Source organism: Nymphaea colorata, chromosome 3 (assembly GCF_008831285.2).
Source record: "Nymphaea colorata isolate Beijing-Zhang1983 chromosome 3, ASM883128v2, whole genome shotgun sequence".
Lineage (NCBI taxonomy): Eukaryota > Viridiplantae > Streptophyta > Magnoliopsida > Nymphaeales > Nymphaeaceae > Nymphaea > Nymphaea colorata.
Window position 1 is genome coordinate 4,474,539 of NC_045140.1, and position 24,296 is coordinate 4,498,834.

At 38.0% G+C, this 24,296-nt stretch overlaps 2 protein-coding genes across 2 annotated transcripts; both read right to left on the bottom strand.

The window, feature by feature from the left end:
* Nucleotides 1-4,665: 4,665 nt before the first annotated feature.
* Nucleotides 4,666-7,059, bottom strand: LOC116249621 (uncharacterized). The gene is made up of 2 exons (XM_031622785.2): nt 6,245-7,059; nt 4,666-5,325 (listed from the first exon to the last, which is right to left on the bottom strand). The coding sequence occupies exons 1-2, from the start codon at nt 6,752-6,754 to the stop codon at nt 5,266-5,268; spliced, it is 570 nt and encodes a 189-aa protein (XP_031478645.1). The 5' UTR covers nt 6,755-7,059; the 3' UTR covers nt 4,666-5,265.
* An 8,969-nt stretch (nt 7,060-16,028) lies between these two features.
* LOC116250648 (probable UDP-arabinopyranose mutase 5) lies at nt 16,029-22,234 on the bottom strand. The gene is made up of 3 exons (XM_031624442.2): nt 22,029-22,234; nt 17,678-17,807; nt 16,029-17,336 (listed from the first exon to the last, which is right to left on the bottom strand). Exons 1-3 carry the CDS (start codon nt 22,137-22,139, stop codon nt 16,300-16,302), a joined length of 1,278 nt encoding a protein of 425 aa, XP_031480302.1. The 5' UTR covers nt 22,140-22,234; the 3' UTR covers nt 16,029-16,299.
* Nucleotides 22,235-24,296: the final 2,062 nt, after the last annotated feature.

Genomic DNA, 24,296 nt, shown 5'->3' on the forward strand with positions numbered 1-24,296 from the left:
ATGCATATATTCCACCCGTTGGCTGGGTGAAGTTTTTGATGGCTTAATTTCGAGAGTTGGTTACCAAAGGGAAATGGATGAACGCATTATCTTTATAAAAAGGGGATTACTTCTTATAATTCATTTCCGACTTATAAGCAAAAGGTAACATCGACTTTGCAAACCGGTCGCCGACATTCATACTATTTTGAAATTCCGTTTGTTTTTAACTTAAACGATATGAGCAGCTTGTCTTATTCATGTACCTAACAGTATGGGGTTCGCGTCATTCTATTAGTTCAGCTCACTCTCTCTTTCCAGGTTCTTGTGTCATTTCATAGAGCCAAGAGATATTTAACTTGACAAATTTAATAAGCACTGATCTTGTTACACTGCAATAAAAAGGCAGTGACAAGTTCTTGATGCCAATGAGACGGATGAATTTGTATGGGAGTGAACGTCATTTTATGCAAGTCGAGTCTTTGGCGAGCAGCTTGAACCGTTGTCCTCTGTAAATATCTCCCTTCCTGGTCTTGTGACCGATTTCAGATGAGAGACACCACATTAAATGTTTACGTGTGGATGCCAATGGAACAGATTCAAATAAAATTTATCCTTAACTATACTTTTAATCATATCTATTTTTTCATATATTTACATATTTGGGTTCAAATATAACCAAATATACATCATATTTGAATCTGAATCTGGTCTGATCTCTTACTTAAATATTACATTTTTTCCTTGTCCAAATTTTTCGGAATAGTTTAGCTGGATATCCAATCCTTGACATCCCTAGTTTCACGTTGCCCGCTTCATTCAATTTGAAGAACAATTGAATAGTTATAAAATGAGCGGTTAACTTGGGTACAAGATCAATGGGAGAACGTAGATCTTCTAGCCAAAACATAATACTGAGTATGATTGGACTGAATAAAAAGTAGGACTCTGCTTCCTGTTGCTTATCCTTTTTGCCCAATACTTGTTTTATTGACCAGCAGAGCATAAGATATGTCCCTGAGATGCACACATCCCAATCCTAAAGCCAGGTCTACCATTGCCAGGCTAATCTTCAACAGCCAAGCTCCATGTTTTCAGTTCATTTGGCAACCCAAGTTGGTAGGCTCGTGTAGGATTTTTACTTTTCTTGACTGCAGGAGATCTTGTCCCACTCAAATTCACTGTGTCATTAGATTATCTAAATGCAGGTTGTTTACGAGCCTAATAGCTAATATGAAATGCCATTAGTCTACAAGGTCAGTTCCTACTTTAATTATCTTCTTTTGATGTAGAACAGATGTGATGACTAAGAGTGGATGAGTCATTTAATCATCTAGTAACAATTCAATGGTGTACACCATTAAATATAACAATTGGTTTGTCTGAATACCTGATATTAAGAGGTAGCTCATCAAAAGATAACTTCCTTCCCTGACATCATACTAATTCACTGTTATTTGTGAACTTTTGCTTTTACATTATAGAGTGGCTGTCTCAAGGGTGGAGCTAGAAAATTCTGGTTAAGAGGCACTAGGTATAAAGTAAAATTTTAAGGGGTTCCAATATGTAAATGAGAAAAATTGCTTAAAAATATTAATATAAAAATATGAAGTCCTTTGGGTTTCATGTGGGAAATTGCCCATAATCATAAGAAGACGAGAGCTTTAGTTTCCTTAAATCTTTCTTAAATATTTTTCATGCTTTTTGGTTGAATTTGAACATATAAATGTATCCAACATGGTTCATTTTAGTAACAAACCTTTGAATCATTCAATTACAATACGTGGCCGAGCATTTGATGAGGGCGATCAGACTTTGATTTCATGGTGAGGAACAACTTTTGATGTGCCATTGATTCCTTCTCCCTTGGTTTACAGAAAACACGTTTTTTTGAAAAAAAAAAAAAGTGAAAAGGACACGATAAATTAATGTCCGTTTAAAACTAAAAAAACGTGTTTTTTTTAAAAAACGTTAAAACAAAAAAAACACATTTTTAATGCGTTTTTTGCATTTTTTTCTTCCTTTTTTATTTTTCTCAGTTTTTTTAATACCAAACAGTTTTTTTTCATTTTCTATTTTTTATTTATTACAAATTTACTTATCGCGTGATGTTTGTGCTATTAGTTTCTCACTTATTTTATTTCCCCCTCATTTTTAGTTTTTTAAAATTTTTAAAATTTTACCATATTTTTTGCTTGTTTTTCTCTTTTTTCAAGCTCGCTATATTATATATGAAAAAAACTTCACCATTTAAAATTCCAAGATGTAAAACTCCAAGATGTTATTTATCATTATGGTTTACAACATACCCTTCATGGAGGCACCATTTGCATTTTGAGAAGAACAGCATTCATTGGAATCAAATTAAGAACATGTTATCAACACGACTCTGAGGTGGACCAACTATACTATTCCCCCTAATAGTGTCTGAAGGTGAATAGTAATCATCCGATTGGAAAGAGCGATACTCGTGAGAAAGGTGTCACTGTAATTACGGGTTTTCTTCTTTTTCGTTTTTGTGGGGAGGCACCATAATCAAACCAAATATTTTTTTCTCTCCACAATTGAAGCCATGAGATCTACCAAACCCATATGGGCGAATGGTAAGTAGTGAAATGACATACCGTATCTTGGGTTGCCAATTGGTCAGACTTGAGACAGCTAAATGCATTAGTTGTCGGAGTCGAAATCAGATCTGGTACAACGGAAAATGACAAGATTTTGAAATAAGAAGTCGACCATTTGCAGCCCAAGTTGCGCCACAACCACAAGAGGCTCAACAATCATGCTGTCAACAGCGGCTGCCCATATCTTCTGCACATGCATGTCAGTGTATGTGTGCGCAAGCATCATAGAGCACACACTATTACAAGAGAGAAGACAGAATTCTGTGTGTGCGGGTACATATTAATGCCTATACTGTTGATAATTGTTAGTACTATCGGCGAGACTGTCAGGGGGGTGGAGACAAAAAATTCTGGTCTAGAGGCACTAGTTATAAAACTGTAAAATTTTAAAGAACATCAATATGTAAATGATAAAGATTATCATGAAATACCAGTGTGAAAATAAGCATTTTTTGTTGGTCTGTGTGGGCAATTGCCCACACAATGCACACACCTGACTCCGCTCCTGACCACTGCAATTTGCTTGTAAGTATAAAGAGACCGATAGATATGATGGCAGTGTTCCTCTTTCTGCCTTCATCACTTACGGCTCATTTTCTAATCTGACCTGCAGTATGTGATCTTGAAGATATTTTAAAACGAAGATGGGATGGAATGAAATTATATGAATTTTGTACAATTATCATTTTTTCTCCCTGAATTTCAACAGCTCGTGACTAATCATCATATGAGGAAGCTAGAAATACATCCTCTTGTTCCCGATGCTCCGATGAGATTTTGTGACCTCATATCTAAGAACCTAGAAATACATTCTTAGATCAGGTTTTTTGGGAACTTGGATAAAATTTTCTGACTACCTTGAGAAACTTTAAATTTAAAATTTCAATCCTGATAAATCCTATAAGCACATCCAAGCAAACAGATCTGAGAGTGGGTTTCCATGTGGGAAATCCTGCACTACATTGCATCAGATCTGTTCTTGATATAGTAAGCCCAAAAACTCCTAGTCAAAGGATCCAATCACTAACATGAGTTACCTTCTAAGACATCCGATAAAATTGAAACGATACACTAACATCAGTCAGGAACTACTTCATTTTATAAAAGAAAACTAGTTGCAAGTTCATATCTCTGTTGTCTGGGAGTTTCCAGAAAGACTCGTGGAATTTCCAGTCATCTTTCTTCCACTCTCCTGCCTGAAGCAATTCAAGTTTTATCTTGGTGCTACAAGCCACAGGGTTCGCTCGTCCATTGACATTATAATCGAAATAAAACCCTTTAATGACGATTCGCCATGTTTTCACCCAAATGCCATTTCGCCTTTCAATTTCTGCTCAATACATTGCCAAGCAGATAAAGCAGTTCAGTTACTACTATCCCTCCTCAAAGGATGCAGACACCAAGACGAGCAATCACGGGCACTTAATGAACTTCTGCCAAGAATCATGTGGTTTCCAGCTGAGGGTCAGAAGTGTGGGGGTGTAATGAAAAATTTACTGCTATGCATGTCAAGCATTTTTCATGAAGCTACATGTCGCATGGCTAGGTTGTCCTACACATCTTACAGCAAAATCTCACTCACTCTAGGCTCTATTGCCTATGCAACTCAAATCCAGAGGCAACATGAGACAACATGCTTCTTGGATCAGGTGCCGACAATCAAACACCTCATGTCACTCGCCCAGTAGTGCTGGGCTCTAAATTGGCTTGTTCATGTTCCTGGTCATATTTGAATACAAATAGCACTAATCTGATATTAAACAGAACTTATTGTGCACTTTCATGGCAGAATTATACCTGTCACTTTCCACAATAGCAGATGGAACTGAAGTATTAAGGAAACCCATGTAAATAACTGTGAACAAATAGCAACAAATCTTAGAGATGCCTAGTAATGTCAAGCATGCCATCAAAATAAGAATGTGCTGGAATAACAATCACAATATTTTGAAGGTTGATTTATTTGTCAGCCATATACAGAGAAATAATCATGAAAGCAATTATGAGTACTGTATCAATAGATATCTGCATCTAATTGAGCAATGGAAGGCTTTGATAATGGGAAAACAAATTTGAATCAATTAAATGTAAAGTCCATTTATAGAAGGCACAGACAACAAAGAAAGTAGACATCTGCACAAATAAACATAAGGTACTTATTTCCCTAGCAGGGCTCCAGACAACCCCTTACCTCATCTAAATACATGCGACTATACAAACAAATCAAAGGTCCCGAACAGAAATTTACTCATTTTGGGATTCACTGCACCAGGAGTCCTTAAGGCTCGAACCAAAGCACACGCACAAATAAACTCAACTCCACATATTCACAAGTTAAAATTGCCTTCCACATAGTACTATGCCTGCACATGTCTAGCAACTAACCATTTAATATCACCTCGGGCATTCCATTATCCATCCTCCTCCTGTCTCTTCCTTCTTCCTGTCTATCAGAACATGCATAAAAAAAATCCTTCCCCATCTTCAAAAAATTCATTCTTCCATGTAAACAAATCCCAACTAATCTGTACTCTAATGCAAGCATGCCACAGAAGATTACAATCTGCTAAACCAAATTTTTCTGAGACTTCGTCTTTAACGGAAAGGGAGACCTGTGTCTATGGTTGCTCAATCTTAACTGATCGAGTGGCTGAAGTACTCACATGACGGCTGCCTGAACTCTCCGATCATACGTGCCTCGTGGAGTCGCCATTTTACTCTGAAATAAAGGAGCAAAAGCCTAATTAAGCGTATTACAATACCAACAGCAATAAGGGGTTACAACTGCATCAACTTTCAGATATAATTAAAGGAGTATCAGCGGGAAAAACAAGCAGACTACAACCGTGTCAACTTTCAGATATGAGAAGCACTAGATGAGAAAACACATGGATTAACTCAGATGCTCGCGGATATTAATATTTAAAGAACAAAGAGTACTGGAACTTCAATTCTCAAGTCTTATCAATTTTTCTAAGAATATGAATTAAGATTTCAATTATTAAGGAAATCAGACAAATATGAAGCAAAGAGACCAACGACAACCCAGTAACCCTGACCATGGCACTATGGCAGTGACCATGAGGTAATTTTATTTCAACTGAACCATAAGCTCTAGATGGACAATGACCTCCATCACCTACAAACCAAAAGCAACGTAAAACAATGACCGATGCCACAAACTGAGCATCAGCCCTCACAATATAGTAGCAACATGTAGTTACCAAAGACAAAAGAAAGATGCAAAACAAATTGAGAAACAGAGCGATGATTTCAGAATGAAGAGATACAGATGTCGAATTTATAAAAAAGACTCGGTAATGAAACATAATGGATAGAAGATTTTGAAAAACAGAAAGAAAAAATCAAGTTCTTAGAACGATGATAAAAAGTGACTGTCAATTCAATCAAATGCTGCGACATTTTTAAACCAAAAATAATAAATTTTTTCAGCCGAACAAGTTCCACTAGGCATGAAAACAGAAGGAGACCTAAACAGTAAAGAAACAACCGTAGTTGCTTGATACACCACCAAACCACCACCAACCAAACACGGTGCATTTAAAGCGGACCAAAATAACAGAACCATATCATGAAAACCCAGAAAAGGAGAAAATTTAGGTCCCACACATATATACCTGGAGAACAACATCAGCAACTCTCTTCCCTTCAAGGAGATCATCGCCATTGAATTGATCCGCGGCTTGGCAGTCCGGGGGTGTCTCAAAGAGAGACAAAGAGAACTGCTTGTGGATGACACCAACATCAAAATAGATGAGACCGGAGCTAGGGATGTCAACTCTTATGCCCTTCACAGGAAGCCAGAGGAACAACTCCTGCGCAGAGACGCCAGAGAGAGCTCCAATCTGCCCATAGGTCAAGTTTCCCGTTATGTTCCTCTCATAGTGAACTTGGTCCTCGAACTTGGCGTTGCAGGCGCGATCAAGATAGACCTGAAACCTCCCCTGCTCGTCTATGCTGAAGTTGCTGACCCCTTTGGGCAACAACCCAATTGGGAGGCCGTTGAGTTTCAGCACATCATAGATTGTATTGGCCTGTGAGTCCTCCTGTGACGTCGAAACGCGCGTGGCAGCCAGGAGTACGAGAAGGGCAAGGAGAATTGTTGATCGGGAAGAGAAAGAAAGCATTTTTTATGAAGTTCGTCACAGGTGGGAGACAAGAAAAGAAGGAAAAACAGGAGGTTTTTAAGAGGAAGAGATGGAGATAACGAAACAATGGGAGATGGGGGCTCTAGAGTTTGGAGAGAGAAAGAGAGGGGGGAGAAGAAAATAATAAGCAATAATAATTGTGGGGAGAGAGGAAAAGGAGAAGAGGTAAACAGAAAGATGGGATGAAGGGAAGAGACAGAGGTTGAAAATCTGTGGTGAAGCCGTGAAGAGGGTGGAGAAACGAATGATCGGAGAGAGACCTGCGTCCACCACCAAGACGACCCTCCAAATACCCAGACTCTGAAGTCCAACCATTTTTATATGTTTTGAGAATTTCCATTTCCTCAATTTTTGCTATAATTTTAAGGAAAAGCTTTAATTTTGTTATTTTTGTGATTCGAGTCTCACTTTCGTTGGTAGCTCCTTAACAGTCAGCCAGAGGCTTAGCTTCCCCATTTTAATAAAATTTTAGCTAAAACGGAAGTAAGTTGGAAGAAATGAGAGCAATGCATTTTTCTTTTTGGTTTGTAAGTGAAGCAGTTGCAAAAGTAAAGATTATATCAAAAAATTCAGTCTCTTAAAAAATAGTCCTCTAAATGAAACTTTTTTCCCCAAAATAACGCATGAACTTTTAATTCTTTAGTTTAACAACTTTCTTATTTTGTTGCGCGACAGAATACATTTGATATTAAAGCATAACTAATACAAAAATTAATACTTCATATTCAAGACAAAGTAAAGCAGAAAGCTCTGGTCACCAAGAGCCGGCCTCCAAACATTGTACTTAAAAAGTGTTCAAAAGAAGAGGGCTCCCAAGTTTTTCCAAAAAGAAAAAAGAGCAAAAAGACACAAGTTTCCGTTTCAATTGAAGAGTGGCATAAATGATCATAGAAGTAATTTAGAATCTCAAAATTCTACATTTCGAAATACGTTAAAAAAAATTACACAAATAAGTAAGACCATGACAAAATTATTAAAAATTTATGAGGAAAAACAGTTTCGTTTTTCTTTCTTTTTGGCTGTATAAGCAGACTGCATAATTGAGATGAGAAACTCTCATGGGCGAAGCATGTAAAATGGAGGACCTGTTCTTCTGTTCTTTGATAATTATGGTTTTGTCTTTGCCATCATCCCATGCCAGTGGAGGCCCACAGCACATCCATTGCATAATAATACACTTTAGAGAGAGAATTAGAGAAAAAGAAGGGAAAGGGGACGCAACACTCCATCAGTCAAACCACATTAAGTGTAGTTCAATCTCAACATTTCTCTCATGATAGTAACATTTTTTGGAATCGAATAAGGGATGTGTCAGTTGCTCGCCACCTGGCCCTGCCAGTTTCACGAGAGAGAGAGAGAGAGGTGTAGGTATCCCTTACATATCTGGCTGGAGCAAGAGGAGGGAGAGAGAAGGGGGTATTTTTTTGCAATATCTGGCTAGAGAGAGAAAGAGATGACATTCCTTGCATGTCTGGTTATTCCTTCTCTCTCTTTTATCTTATGTGGATTTGATTCCTAGTTAGCCTCCTTACGGATGTAGGAGATCAAAGTGATCAAGAGGTTTTCCAGATTCATATTCTAATCATAAAGTTTTTAATTAGCTTTCCAGAACTTTGGTTGGAATAGGGGCGAAGGGAAAGTGCGCCGGGCTTTGTGTCCCTTCAGATTTTAAAAACTTTAAAAATGTACATGTAAATCTAAAAAAAAAAAGTTTAATATATATATAAATTGAAAATTTATATTTCAAACCTTGTTAAAATTTTAAAACTATAGTTTGGCCCCTACAACAAAAAATTCCTGACTCCACCCTTGGGTTGGGAGTCATACAACAACCACCACCTTCACCATTAAGTTTAAATGCATCTACTAATTACTCCAATTACATTGCTGCGGCTTCTGGTGCCAATTGGGTATCTTTGATACTCTTGATGCGTGCACTGAAGCTCGGTCTGATTCGAGTTCCTCGGTACTTATTTGGATCCATACTTAAATTCGGCTTCAGAAGCATACTACAAATTTGGTTATACTTTTTCGGACCATTGCATACTGTCGATTATAGAAGGCAGTGACGGAGTCAAAAATTTCTGACCAGAGCACTAATATATCAAATTCTAACCATTAAGTTTGCAGCCAATGTAAACAACTAAATGACCGTGAACTATTAATATAGGAGTAATAATAATTTGTGCTTCCTCCACCACCAGTAGAGAGGCAGATGGAAGCAAAGTGATGCCATCTGCTCCTCCCCCTTGTTCCACTTCTTGCATTAATGAAAAATGCAAAATGCAAAATAAAGCTAAAGATAAAAAACTATCATCAAACTCATCAAATATATCCATTTAACGACCTTTGTTTTCAAAAAACAAATATAAGCACACATGAGATTGCTGCTGGCAGACACGCAACTGTAATATTGTATTGTGTAATCAATTTGTGAATGAAATCTGTACTCGTTCCAATCTGAGTGATTTGGATGTTAGAGAGCGCAGCTGGTTATATACACAGTCCTGTGATGATGCCAGCCATGTGGTGACAGGAGGTTTCGGGATTCGACAATTCTTATGTGGAGAATAATCTTGGTGCTTAAAACACTGAAACATCGTGTTGCAAAACACAATGCCATGTCCCTGTTTATTCAACTCCTAGATGCTTGGCCATTAGAACTTAAAGAACAAACATATACAAGTTTCTAAAGAGATGAGAAGGGAAAGATTCAAAGAAGTTCTACTTTTTACCAATAACGGTGAACCCATTGACTACTGAACATGAAACAATTTGTTGGGAACCAGACATACAAAAAATATCTAATACTTATGCTGCTAAAGCTTCATGGCATCTGCAGACAAGTTCAACCTGAAATCCCTGCGATACATATTCCAGTTTGGAAGCATAAAAGGTCAAAAGTAATCCTTCCCTGACTCTAATAAATGAGGTCTTGAGGCATTCTGCTGCAAGTATGAGCTGTTGCCAATCATGTGGAAATCTGCAGAATGAAGCTCATTGTTACTAAATTCAGCAGACACATATCTGACGCATGTTGTCAGCAGTAAGTAGGCAGCGCAGCAGCTTGTCCCAGATTCTGCTTAAATGCATCTGACAATTTTTTATGTATTTTAGATTCCCTATCTACATGGTGATAGCCATTCAAGCTAGAACCAGTTGCAAAGTTCTTTTGCTTACATGTCAAACTATTTATATAAAAGCTCGGCTGAGTCCTGACACATATTGGAAGGTTATTTTCAGTTCCTACCCCACAGCAAGGCTTTGCCCTCAGCGATGAATTACTAAATACTCATTTGACTCTTCCTTAATTTTGAAAGCATATTGCAATGTTTCTCAACATGAGAACAAGGATAAGTTTTAATTGCGAATCTATTTCATCATTACCTCAAAAAGTGCTTGTTAAAGTAATTTTTTTTCTTCAAGGTTTCTGATTCATTTGCTTCTTCCATCGTTCTGTCATGCTTATTGTCTTGAATTACATAAGAACAACTATTCTGTTGTGCCAGCTCACCCAGAAACAGAATCTGAAGTATGCCACTAAAATGGTAAGAGAAACAAGACGTGGCTTATTTGATCGCATCAGTTTTGTGAGCATTACATGGAGCGTAAGGCATGTGAGGAATAACATAATGAAGGAGCAATCCATGAAGGAAGAGTTAAATGACAATCAAGGGACAAGTTTGTTGAATCATAGGCTGAAGGGAAAAAGATTCTTATCCGTTCTGGACAACTTATGGGAAACTATGAGCCTTGAGGAGTTGGGCATTCCTGAGCCCAACAAAGAAAAAGGCTGCAAGCTCTTCTTCATTACCCGAATTCGTAACGTTTATGAACTCATGGGTGCCCAAGCAAAAATCAAAGCTCCAACTTTTTCCAGGAAAATGCATGAGACTTATTCTGTGAATAAGTTGGCAGCATAGTCCTCTTTCCAAAGATTCAGCCCTTAGCCAAATGCGAGAATCTGCTGCTCTCTGTGAAAGAATTTGCGAAGGCCAAGAGTATTACAAGTGATAAGGTAATGTGGTTAAGGTCACTGAGTACCATGATACAGTCTAGACCACTGAACAATAGCATGGAGCAGGAGTTCAAACATTAAACAATTCAAATTAAGTTCTGATCAGCTAAACGATGTATTAAAGCATTACTTGTATCTTGGTCATTCTTTGTTGATAGCCATGAGCTTAGAATACAATATTTGGTTGAGAACTGGATGATGTGTGGCTATGTTGAAATTACAGACGAAATGCTTCTGCCTGAGGCCTATGAGAAGGCGCTTCATTTGTTAAAGAGCAGCAAGATGCTGCATGTTGGAGCTTTCCGAGGACAAATATTGCGTTGTTATTATCAATAATATGATGAGGCACATAGGCTAGGCGATGAAATCCTCCAAGTTTAGATCTGAGTTCGAAGCAGAATATGTGAATATAAAAAAAGACGGACACAATTAAGCGTATATCCGATTCAAGGCTGATCCATTGACAAAGGAAAGGACTGTTGATGGTGGTACGTATGAGTGAATGAAGCTGATGATGAATGTGTTTGTGTGATGATGGTATCATCTAACCGTTGATCCAGCATGTGTAATGCATGTGTTTATGTGATGATGGTAGGGCCAGGATGTTCATGCATCTATGAAAAAGGAACAAAATTGATGACAGTCATATTTTTAGTTTTTGATGATCAATACTAGGTTCAAGACAAATAGCTCAAGTGTTTGTTGCCATGGATCTGGTCACGCAGCTTCTATTATCCCATATTAGTCAAGTCTGCCAACCTGGCAGATCAGGAACATGCACAGTGAGGATTCTCACCATGATACTGATGGGTGGTCTTAGTCTTCGGTAAGGGAGATGAAGAGTTGGTAGAATTTGACGTGAATGATGTCAGCAATTCTGTATTCGTTAAGCATGCTATGTCTATCCCTCATGTTTCAGGGTTCTAGAATGACATATAAAGTCTACATTATTGCAAGTGCAAGAGACACATTTGTGATGTGGTGATTGACAGCGAAGCCCATGAAAATATGGTGCCAGATTCTTTGGTTAAACACTTGCGAACCAAAATCTTGAAAAGCATCGTCACCCTTACAGAATGTTATGGTTAAGAAAAGATATGAGTGTCCCATCATGAATAGGTGTATAGGATCATAATATAAAGACAGTTTATGGTGTGACATAGACTCTATGGATGTGTGTCACCATAAGCTGGCAGTATGACAGGAAAGGCATCCATGAGAGCCGCAACGATACACACACTTTTAGTATGCATGAGACAAACATTAAGCTACTTTCCACAACTCGAGCTCGACTCGTTAAAGCTCGGCTCGTGAACTTGTTCGAACTGAGTCATTTGCTTAATGAGTGGAGCTTGAGTTCATAAGTCTGACTCGTTCAAATAATCGAGTTGAGTTCGAGTTCAACATGTAATTGCCGAGTTGAATTCAAGCCTTAATCGAGTTTGTCGAGCCTTAAGCGAGTTGTGCTCGAGCTCAACACGTAACTACCGAGTGGAGCTCGAGCTATTTCCATCGAGCTATTTTTGAGCTGGAGCCGAGTCAAGCTTGAAGTTTTATTAGTCGAGCCGAGTTCGAGCTGTCGGCTCATGTTGACCCCTAGTTATTATTATCCCTCTAAACACCCAGTTTGAACCATCTTGTGATGTATATACATGAGATTGTTCGAGCCCAAACTACATATGGGATGTGGATAACAGCAGGAAAAGGCACAAAGCTTGTGAATGATAAGGATCAAGCTGATTGGCTTGAGCTTAAGGGCGCGACAAGTGTCGAGTAAGCCAGTTGGCCCGAGTGGGTCAGAAAAGAAAGATCCATTCACACTGGTCTTGTTTGTCCTGTTGCAGAGTGGATCTGCTTTGGGGCTCAGCTGGATCCGGTTTCGGGCCACCTGTTACCAGTTGGAGATTGTCTGTCTGGCAAAATTTTGTCCGACAAAGGCAAATCGGGCCACGTTGTGAGACCCACTGTACACACCCCACTTTTTGCTTCAATTTTTTTGGAATGGACCACACGACCTGGTCCAGATCCATTCGGGACCCAACATTTGGTGAGACGCATGGAGAGCTGGGAAAGCAATTCGTGCACTTGATTTGGTTGGACCTGGAATCCAAACGGGATTGGATCCAAGAACTTAGTTAAACCGAATGAATTCCAAGAAGAACTAACCAAAATAATTTTTTTAAAATAAAGACACAAGAAGAGCGTGTGGTAGGAAGTGCATTTTATTCTCAAAAACATATATTTCTGTAATACATATTTTAAGAACACTACATTCATATCCGATTGTTTGAGACCTTGGGCATGCGACTAAGCCTCTCGACCTATGTGTAATGGTGATTTGTCCGTGTATGAATCGAAGAAAGCACTAAGTTTGAGACTAAGTCAAATGAAATTCGATTCGGTTGAACTTGGTGGAGCATGTGTCCAGACTCCAGACTGAGTCCAAGCTGGTCACATTCTTAGTGGCAACTGCCCAATAAACACTAATCTTTTAAACTAGTGGCCGAGCCAGAAATTTCTAGTTGAGAGACACTTTAAAATTAAATCTTAAATTTTAAGGGGCACTCATATGTAAAAACTGAAAATTAATAATGGTTTTATACGTAAATAAACTAATTTGTGAGCCGCCAGCTGCAATGTAGCTCCGCCACTGCAGTCACAGTTATATCTTTTGTTTTCCTTTGGCAAAGGGAATTACAACTTTGCTAGAAACAGCTTGCGTGTTTGGCCCCTCACTGCCCAACTGAGAGCGGAAGCTCGCCTCCAGGGTCTACAGCTGTATTGATGTCTGGGTTGGAGCCTAGCAGCACCTCACCTCATGCATCATTTCTTTGCCATTTGCATAACTAGTACACGATTGTGTACCAGCCATTGACCCGAAAAAACAGTCGCACCATATTCCTTGAGGCGAATGCACAGTTCCCCATCCCTATTGTTGAAAACCATTGTAAGTTTGTATCTATAATATAGAAGTTGAACCATACCCAAGTTTAGTCTAAATAATTAAATTCAATATCCAACTGGACCTTGATTGAGCTATAGGAGATCTTAAATAGGGCTGAGCATCAGGCTGTCCCAGCCCTATAAAGAATACATACATACATATATATACATACATTCTGGTGAAATAAAATTAAAAGAATACATACATACATATATACATACGTACATGTCTACTTCTAATTTTTAGAGAACCAAGCTGTGAACTTTTATATATTTCTAATCTCAATTTCAATTTGATATCTGTCAGTAAGCATATAAAGGAGTATAACTGCCCTACTAATTTTTTCCAAACAGAATGTGATATTTCAAGAAGTGAGAAGGAAGAAGGAGATTGGTAGAGGGGTTGAAGGGAATGAGATTTATGTGCTTGACACCATTGGTTTTAGTCCTCTTGCTGCTGCTGAAAATAAGTCGTACAGGCAATGGCATGTCCCAAATAGCTTACCCTATAGAAAAAATATATTATCCTATCAAGCCTATCCAAATCTTATAAAAAATATACTCTCAACACCTACTCTCACAAAGAACCTACTAAGTTTGAAGAAGCCAACCTAAACTCTAGATGAAGGAAGACTATCACTGAAGAAATTACTGCTCTCCTAAAAAATAAAACAAGGGAAATGGTTCTCTTATCCAAAGGAAAAAAGGTTATTAGATGTCGATGGGTTTACATGATCAAATACAAAAAATGATGGCAGTATAGAGAGATATAAGACTTGTCTAGCACAAGGGTACAGTCAAAAGAAAAGGATAGATTAAAATAAGACTTTTGCCCAAGTGAGTTATACGAATACTATTCAAACTCTTCTTTCAAGTGCTGCTAACAAAAATTGAAATCTTATGCAGCTGGATATGAAAAAACACCTTCTTGCATGGGGAGCTGCAAGAAGAAATCTGCATTGCGGGGATGTAGAGAATCAAGAACCAAAAAGAACCAGTAGGGACATGTATGTAAGCTAAGCTAAAACAATCAGCTAAAGCAATCACCCTGTGCCTGGTTCACCAACCTAAGTGATGCTCTTGTGAAGGTAAGGTTCAAAAGAAGTATGGCAGACTACACAATGTTTACTGGTAAAACAAGATCAAAGGATACATTGATGACATAATAATGGCAAGAAATGATGACATAGATTTCATGAAAAATGTAAAACTGTATCTGCATAAACAATTTGAAATTGTTAGATATTTTTTGGACATTAAAATGGCACGTCCTGTTAAAAGGAGTTTTTGTTTTTTTTAATGTCATTGAAAGTATCCATGATCTTTGAAAAAAACAGGATGCTCGGTGCTAGAGAAGTTGAAACTCCTCTCGAGTTGGATGGTAAGCTTCCAAAGTATGAAGGTGAGGAAGTTGAGCAAGAAAGGTATCAGAGGCTGGTACGTAAATTAATTTAACTTACCACAATGCGGCCTGACATCACACATGTTGTAAGTCACGTCAGTCATTTCATGCATAAGTTAAAGGGAGAGACATCTAGAGACAGTAGATATTTGAAAGGGGTTCTAAAAGATGACTTTTATTATAAAGAAACACGTCTCTCACTCTTGTTGGGTATGCCGACGCAGATTAGATAGGAGATCCGAACGAAAGAAAGCCTACAACTACGTACTGCACCTTTGTGGGTGGCAAATTGGTTGAGCACAAAAACAGAATATTGTGGCTCGACAAGTGCTAAAGGCAAAGGCAACTTGTACATACGAGATTATTTGGCTAAAAGCTTTGTTCAAAGACATGGAGATCAATACATCCTAATTAAATTGCACCTTGGCAGTGCCCTCTTCTTTCGCATCTTTAACTTTTTAAAATTTTTACTTAGTCTACTAAGTTTATTCATATTACAAAAAATTGTATTCATGTTACAAAAACAAACTTAAATATAAAACTTACCAAGTAATGCAACAGAATTATAAGTTTATCAATATAAATGTAATAAACAAACTCCCATACCTGGTACCTAGGTTTTCTAATCATGTCCTTACTTTTCTAAATTTGTCATGTCCTTACCTGCATAACCCTGTATTCAAACTCGTATAAGTACCCATGTGACTTAGGCCTTAAACAATGTTTTAAAGGCAAAGTAACAATTAAATTCCAAAATGCCATTTAAAAGAATGTCATTTAAACATGTATTAAGTATTTTTATCATGCCATCAGAAGTTGGGATATTTTCGTAAATTTTGAATTGCATTTCAGGCGCAGCTGCTACTACCAACAAAATGTAAGTCAGAGTATAAAAAAGTCGCATTTAGCAAAACCATTAGGACTTTCAACAGAATGATATTTCTAAAATTCAGATAATTAATGCTAGGACACGAATCATGGACGGTCTGAACATCCCGAACCAACGCAGGCCCAGCTTTTTACAAGGTATGCACAACAACAATTCTGTTACATACAACAGGAACTCTAAATTCTGTTTCGTAAATCAGGAACCAAAACCATGGCATGCACCTTTACCATCAGATAACCAGTAATAAAGCGAAAGTGACTTGAACACAACCATCACAGCTTCGCATGCAGGGACCTCCACACGCCTACCCATTCCTCCATGGAATCTGCAGCTCGTGCAAAACTCGAATCTGCATGGCCAAGTTTCTCCCTCACCAGCTTCACTATCTCCAACATGCATGCTTCTGTGCTTATTGCAGTCCTCGGCAATCTGATTGATTGGAAAAATGGCACTGCCACCTCCAATAGGTTAGCAGCAACCATAGTGCACTCCGGGCTCTCCTGTTCTGTTGCACCATCTACACACCTCTGGACGTATGGTGCCCCACTCTTGACACCATACCCCAGATGGTCGCAGACTGTCTTTACACACATCCCGCACCAGATATCCTCCATGGTCTTGTGCCGTACTTTCCCTTCCCCAGCTAGAACCAACCCTGAGAACAATGCTGGTCCGATCAACTCCCTGTTGAATGCCACATTTACTCCACTTAGTGCAAACATAGTCCCTTTTGGGACTGTGATGACTGCATCTGCAATTCTCTCAATGCGCTTCCCAGACTTCAAAACAGATGCATCACAATCTGGTGTGTTGAGCCAAAGTCCACAGGAGACTGCACAATCCACACCACAACGGAGGCTGAATGGGTATCCACGAACAAAGTCTGATCCTTTAATGTATGGATCATAGAGAGTGTTGAAGAAGAAAGGAGTGGCCGGTGTTGTAAGATTCACCAGGTGCTGGTTCACAACATCCATTGGATGGCCAAGATCATCCCTCACCGGGATACAATCAGCATCGATGAATATGATGTATCGCCTGCGGGAGACAAGGTAGCCAAAGTAGCGAGCAGAGAATCCAGTGAACTGGAGCAAGGAAAGTGCTTTCTTGCCAACAAGGGACTCCATATCAGATTGGTTGTAGACATCAAGACTCGGAAAACCAGGTGGGATCTTGAGATCAGCATCAAGCAGATCAGGATCTTTTACAATTATGAGATGAAAGCGGGAAAACACAGGTCGCCATTCTTCCAAAAACCCAAGATCTGGCTTGAGTGCAGTGATCACAATGTCCACTTCATCATCCTTCACTGTCTTGAACATCTTTCTGATATTTTTTTTTCCTCCCACTGGGCAGAGACTTATGAATTCTTCACAGATATGAGAGATGAAGCACTATGTGGTGGACCTGATCTTTCAGGCAACTTCTTGGGTGTTAAAATTTCTCCGAGCATCCTGGAGAACAGAGAGTCCGGTAACTTCGATTCTAACTTTAACCAACAGCATATAATAACTGTGACTGTGCTTGTGTGCACATGTTTGTGTGCATGTTAACAGTCTACATCCAGTAATCAATTAAAAATAAAAAATAATAATAATAACAAAAAAAATGAAAAGGTGTAAGAGAGATGCAAAGAAGTCACATTCTTACGGGTGGGAAGAATGGGGGTTAGGGCAATCTTGATACCCAAGGACTCAATAAAGGAGAGGATATGTGGGTTCCCAGTTGCTATAAACACCTTCAGCACCTTTTCTGTCAGTTTCCCAGCCCGCAGTGTGCCCTAAACACTCACAACATGGAAGCAACAAGTATCAGGATAATGACATGGTTCTTTTCTTTTCATTATTTGAAGCTGTCTATCTGCTAGAATGATCATCCATGAAGTTAGGAGAATAACACTCATTTAGGAAATTAAAGAACCTTCATCACAATGCAATTTCAAAAAGCGGGAAAAAAACATGGGACTTTCAAGTCCTGTGAGAAAGCCCAAATAACTAAGGCCTAAAAAGTCCACGTGATTTGGCTGAGCCACAAGTCAATCTAGTGGAAGCTGGCAAAAACCAGAAAGACCCAGGTGATAAAAGGCAATCAAATAAGTAGGGTGGATCCCACTTTTTCAAGGCCAGTCGATATTCATTCTTGCAATTGCATCCCTAGTATGTACAGTTGATGCTAGTGCTAAGTGAAGCCTGCAGAGCATGAACAAACACTCTAATGCTAGAGAGCAGCGATATTTCATTTCAATTCCTGCTTGTACTTTTTATAAGATTGTTAAGTAGGGTTTCAAAGCATGGTAAAAGAAAAAGTTGTGTTAGGAAAGTAAACAAGTATAGTGAATGGTTTAAGAAAAAGGGGCCGTATCTTAAATTGCAATAATATGATCGCAAGCATATGTGATCAAGAATGGCTCTACCAGATACATAATAGAATTGCAACCTTCAAGCATTCATTTGCAATCTGAACTCTGAACATCAATTTGTTTGATATAATAATGATCGGTATACAAAAGGAGGCGCATTCCACTTATTCACACATCTGATATCATGTCCAAGATCGATAAAGAAGTTGCCAAAATTTCAGAAACAGACTTACCATGAAGAGCAGGCACTTGATCTTCAAAAATAGCTTATTCACACAATTCATGCTAAAGAACCTAAAATCAGATCCAACAGATTGGACTGGATTCTTCTGATCCATGTTTGCACAAAATGACAAGCACAAGAGAAACATCAAGCATCAAAGGCATTTCACTAACCAGATCTGCTGAAACTGTGTAGTTCTGACTTAAATCAGATATCTTAATTGACATATGAAAGATAAGACTGGTACAAACTGCCATTGTTGCCAAGAATCACTCTACCGTTTCACATATTTTTGAAAATTTTCATCCTTTTCACCTATCTTCTCCTCATCTCAGGTACCATATTTCCAATACTTCCAGCATCAGGCAGGACCATCTTTTTGAGACCAAATAGACACAGCAGGTAAATATTGAAGTCCAATTTGCAGGTGCTTGGCCATTGATAGGACTAATCTTGGTCATTCTTACTGCACAAATTCATCCTTGAATCCTGATGTTTAGTTCATGTATTGCCAGAATGCAGAAAAATGGGTGTATTTTCCAGATCCTAAGTCACATGGGCACGGGTATGGGTATGGAAATACGGGCACAGACACAACAACTTTAGAAAATATGGGTACGAGAGTACGGAAGGATATATATATGTATACATGAAAAAAACACAAAAAAAATCAAAATGAAAGTAACATTTAACTAAACAAGTGATTTTAAATAAAAACATTACATGTTAATGAACAATAACTCCAAAAATAGAATGAAACTGAGATGAAAAAAAACAAACCATGTACAATTAAACAGTTTGGATCAGTTTCTAATATAAAAAGTACCCAAGAGTGTCCACGTACCCATTTTGGGTACGGGTGCGGGTACGGCGACACACGTATGTGGATCTTACACATGTGACATAGTCTAGATCTGCATGCACTTATTCCTTGGAATGATCAGTACACTATCTAGCTCATAGTTTTTGGAGATTACTTCCACATAGTGTAATATACAAGACTGATCTCTCTCTCTCTCTCTCTCTCTCTCTCTCTCACAATATATATACCTTTTTTTTTGCATGTACACGCTTGGAAAACCATAGAATCCAGACTTGGTATAGATTAAACAAGAAGATGAGAATCTCCCCAGAATAACCACATAGTGTAATATACAAGACTGATCTCTCTCTCTCTCTCTTGCTATATATATATATATATATATAATCTTCCTTTTTCTTTTTGCATATATAAGCATAGAAAACCATAGAATCCAGAATTGGTATAGATTAAACAAGTAGATGAGAATATCCCCAAAATAACCACGATTGCCTAGTTCAATCCAATGGTGAAACAAATAAAATACAATTCCCCTATCAAGGACATAGACAGGTTAGAGACAAAAGCTTATCCAAGACACAAACTTGTCAACTCTACAAATTGAGAGATGTGTACAAATGCATATACGTGTGCAACACACACCAACCTTCACACATAAGAATGGACAAAGAAATAAAGAAATATATGTGCATTTACCTATCTGTTGTGTAGGCTTACATGCACATATTTGCAGATTATAAAAACAAGAAACGTCATTCATGTGACAAACTTAAAAACCAATCTAACAGTCAAGTGTATACTAGAATACATCATGAAACGCGGCATGATATTTGACCAACAGTAACTATGCAATTCCTAATTATGTTTCAACTGTTACATAGACATTCTTCACCGTGTAGTGTATTGTTCGCTATATGTATCTGGTTTTATTGGCATATAGTTCAATTAAAAAAAGTAACTATTGACATGACAAGACCAAGAAAAGGAGGACATCATTGTCTGGAATCTATTCACAAAGCAACCAATTACATATCGCTCCATTGCATCTGGAATTCTGACCTTTGCCTAGCAGTATGTTTCACAGATATAACAACATGGATAGATTCTGTGAATTGAAAAACCCTGGGAGTTGACATTTGTGTAAATTTTCTAATCCAAAAGACCTCAGACCTCTGAATTAGAAAATTCTATATTATGAAATCCCTGTTAAGTTATACATATTATATGATATATATGGATTCCTAGGCCCTTGAAGGCTTGAACATGTGCCATGCATCTATAAATTAGACAAGTTAATCTATTTTTTTGTGTATTCTGGTCTTGTAAATGTGATTATACAATTAGTTATTAGGAAAGACAAATTAATTAAGCTACTTTAAAATAAACAGCTCTTATAACACCAGAAGTTTGATAGCATAAGGTCAACAACCGTATGAAATCAACCTAAACCAAAGCATATTTTCTAATAAATAAGTAGTAATATACCCACTTTGCACATTTAGATTGTCAGCAACATGTTTTAGTTACAATTAACGTGTTTACATTTGTTCCAGACCTCAGTTATTCAAATATACCAATTTTTACATATATCGAGAGATGCGCACACACAACCTAGTATTGTACACACAAAACCTAGTAGAGATTTTCTATTTTATACTTTGTTCTTTGGGTAAAATCAACCCCATATGTTGTCTACAAGGCATATTTAGTGGAGATCAACTATTGGTTCACTGGAATTTGACATGCATCAAGGTTTCTTGGTGATTGAAAAAAAAGGTGGCCGAAAATGCATCAAATTTAGTAAGCTCAAAAACAAATAAAGGACCTCTTATAAGTTTCAATCATGCTGAACACATCTTTGCAATTGGTCAAAACAACTGGAATTAAGTAAAAATTGAAATCATGCTCAAAATTCCCACGAGGTTAGCTTTAATTAAGTCAAGAGAGCAAGTGCAAAGCGCACCAGGAACATTACTTCCGCAAGATTGACAGGAACAAGTATCACATTCATTATCAGCGGCATTTCGTACTGAACAGTATACATAACTTGTTATTACAATAACTTGTTATTACAAGCATCAACAGACTTAAGTAAATCCTAGAATTGCAATCTTGGAAACATTTGCAGGGCAATAGTCAGTAGGTCGAGTTTAGCAGTTAGTTCTACAGGTAATGAAGGTCAAGCTTTTAATGGTTACGAAGGGGGGAAAATGATGCCATCACACGGCAAGCCGCATATTACACATGCTAAAGAGAGAGCAAAAGGAACAACAACAGACTGGACTAAAGCAAGAAATAACATAAAACATCTAAAATTGGGAAAAAAACCACCGAAACTTTTAATTAGGACAAAGGGGAAATGCAACGAATTGACTAGAGCATGAACAAATGGTGCAGAACCAATGCTTGGAAATTCAATCAGATCATCAAGACTTCGCAAAAGAGAAAGACAATAGAGCCCCAAATTCATTCTTCTATACTTCCACTCAAACAGCAAATGTACCCAACCTTCCCATACTCAATGGGGGAAAATAACACCAACCAAGTACCAAAAATCATCTCTGAAAGAGGAAAGCCAGAGAACAACACGAACACTTACAAGAAAAAGCTCGATGAGCAGGAAATCGGGAATATCGGTAAGATCAACGATGTCAGTGATGTGGGCAAGCGCAGAAGCAATGGTCAGGGAGAGAAGGGATGGAGGTCTCATGTGATATCACAGGACGCCACCGTTCATCGGCTCCCCCGAAGGGAACGAACGAAGAGACCGAGAGACGTGAGCCCTTTGAGTCTTCGTGCTGGTACTCCCCAAAATTATGCTGTCTTCAAACGGGTCGGACCTGCTTTAAGCGATTCCGGATCTTTGCTCCGATTATGAGTCGTTGGTCCAGATCCAGATCCAGATCCAGGGCCTGTTATGTGGGCATCTGAGTCTCCCGGCGTTGTCTTGCATGCAAGAATGGATGTCAGGCCTATCTTTTGCATATGCTGTTGAGAGATTATACAACAGATCTGGATCCAAAATACTTCTAAATCTGGCAGAGGCAGAGGCAAGTACGGGAACTGTGTGGGCAATTGCCTACACAGACCACCAGCAAATGCTTATTTTTATATTGATGCATCAAGTATCTCTTAAGATACTTGAAATTTGAAAATTTGACAACTAGTGTTACTTGATCAGAATTTTTTGACTTAGCCCCTGAAGTCTAAACTAATGGCCCAAGGATGGGGAACTAGTTCAATGAAATGCAATGAATCAAGGGGAGCCTCTTAATTTCATCACTTCTAATAAAATAATTTTTCTTTAAAAACTTACAAACAAGTTTTTTGTTTTTGTTTTATCTACGGGAAAAGTGATGCTTGTATAATAGTTTTCTGTGGTCAGCAAGTAAATGGTATTTTTCAAATATACTCCCACCTTTGTTGACATCTAAAAATAACTTATTGCGACAAAAGGTTCTCCCAAACTTAGAATTTGTAGATCCTGTATAGAAAAAAAAACTCAAAAGTCTTGTTCACTTTTTGAGACTGATTGTGTTTATATTATGTATTATATACACAAAGAAAGTGTGTGAGTAAATTGTCCATGGATAGGGCCGTCGAAAAAAACAATAAGGAGAAAAAAAAAAGCTTTTTTTTTGCTTATCTTTCGACCGTTCATCACTATGAATCAAATGGTTTATACATAGATAACATTTCAATATATATATATATATATATATATATATATATATACGCCAAACCTCAGCCAAGGAAACACTCAAATAGTATAAACTGTCCATTTGGATGTCTCAGATTCTTGCTTCTTTCTCCCCGTAAAGATTTTCAACAACAACAAAAAAATAGATTATTAAAATAGTTTTATTTATAGAAAAACAAAGTACGAAATTTCTTTTTTATGTTTAGAATGACGTGAGTCCTGATTGAATCAAAGATTTACAAAACAAGTTATTGGATCATCAACGAATCCCTCATTAAAATTGTGTTCATTGACCAAATGATTCACTGATAAAAAAATTAATATGGCTGACAAGGCTAACCAAAATCTGGGATGTAAATTGTAAAGATAAAAAAAAAGGGCTTTGGACGGCAGCAGGAGGTCGCCGACATCGAGACCATTGTCCGGAGAGACAATGATCTCTCAAGTATAGTGGTGGAGGCCATCACCTCACCAAATTCCGGTGGCCCCTCGCCATACCGTCACCAGCAGGCTGCCGTTGACGGCTCGCCAGAGACAGTAGGGGGCAACTGCAGGAATGGGGAGAGGTGGTTGCCATCGCTGCACACCTGGATGGACAGCTTTATGGGTCGTCTTTTGTTATGAGAGGAAGGGAGAGATGCTTCTTCTGGATTTTATATATATATAAAGAGGGGTTGGAGATCAATCTAGATAAAAGGAGAGAGAGGGAAAAAAAAAAAGAAAGAAAAAGAACTGTAGATCTATACTCAAGATGAATGAACGGGGTAACCAAAAACCCCAACTTAACTAGTTTTAAAAAATGAAAAAAAAATGAAAAATATATATTAAGAAAGATATTTCTTTATTTTCAATCCTACCTTTAACTTTAAATTAAAAGAAACATTTTGGGGTTTTCTGTGATAGGACAACTATGTCAAACGAGAGTTTGAAGTGAATATGAAAGATAAATATTAATAGCGGCATTTTTTGTTGATACTAACCCCCTGTGACTTCGATGTCTTCCTTACCAACATCTTTTGGTTGTCCATATAAACTTGTAAGTTATGGAGGTGTGCACACAAGGAAAAGAAAGGAGGAGGTGGTGGCATTTTAAATATTTTTCATAAAGCTATGTACTGTCCATTTTTCATAAATGCAAAATGTCTCCCCAACCCATAGGGTGCGGCA

Coding starts and splice junctions, on each gene's coding strand:
- LOC116250648 (XM_031624442.2), bottom strand. CDS start 22,139: ATGAGACCTCCATCCCTTCTCTCCCTGACCATTGCTTCTGCGCTTGCC. Junction 17,808..22,028: donor TGCTCATCGAGCTTTTTCTT/GTAAGTGTTCGT, acceptor GTGAGTGTTTAG/GGCACACTGCGGGCTGGGAA. Junction 17,337..17,677: donor AACCCCCATTCTTCCCACCC/GTAAGAATGTGA, acceptor TGTTCAAGACAG/TGAAGGATGATGAAGTGGAC.
- LOC116249621 (XM_031622785.2), bottom strand. CDS start 6,754: ATGCTTTCTTTCTCTTCCCGATCAACAATTCTCCTTGCCCTTCTCGTA. Junction 5,326..6,244: donor TTGCTGATGTTGTTCTCCAG/GTATATATGTGT, acceptor CCTTTATTTCAG/AGTAAAATGGCGACTCCACG.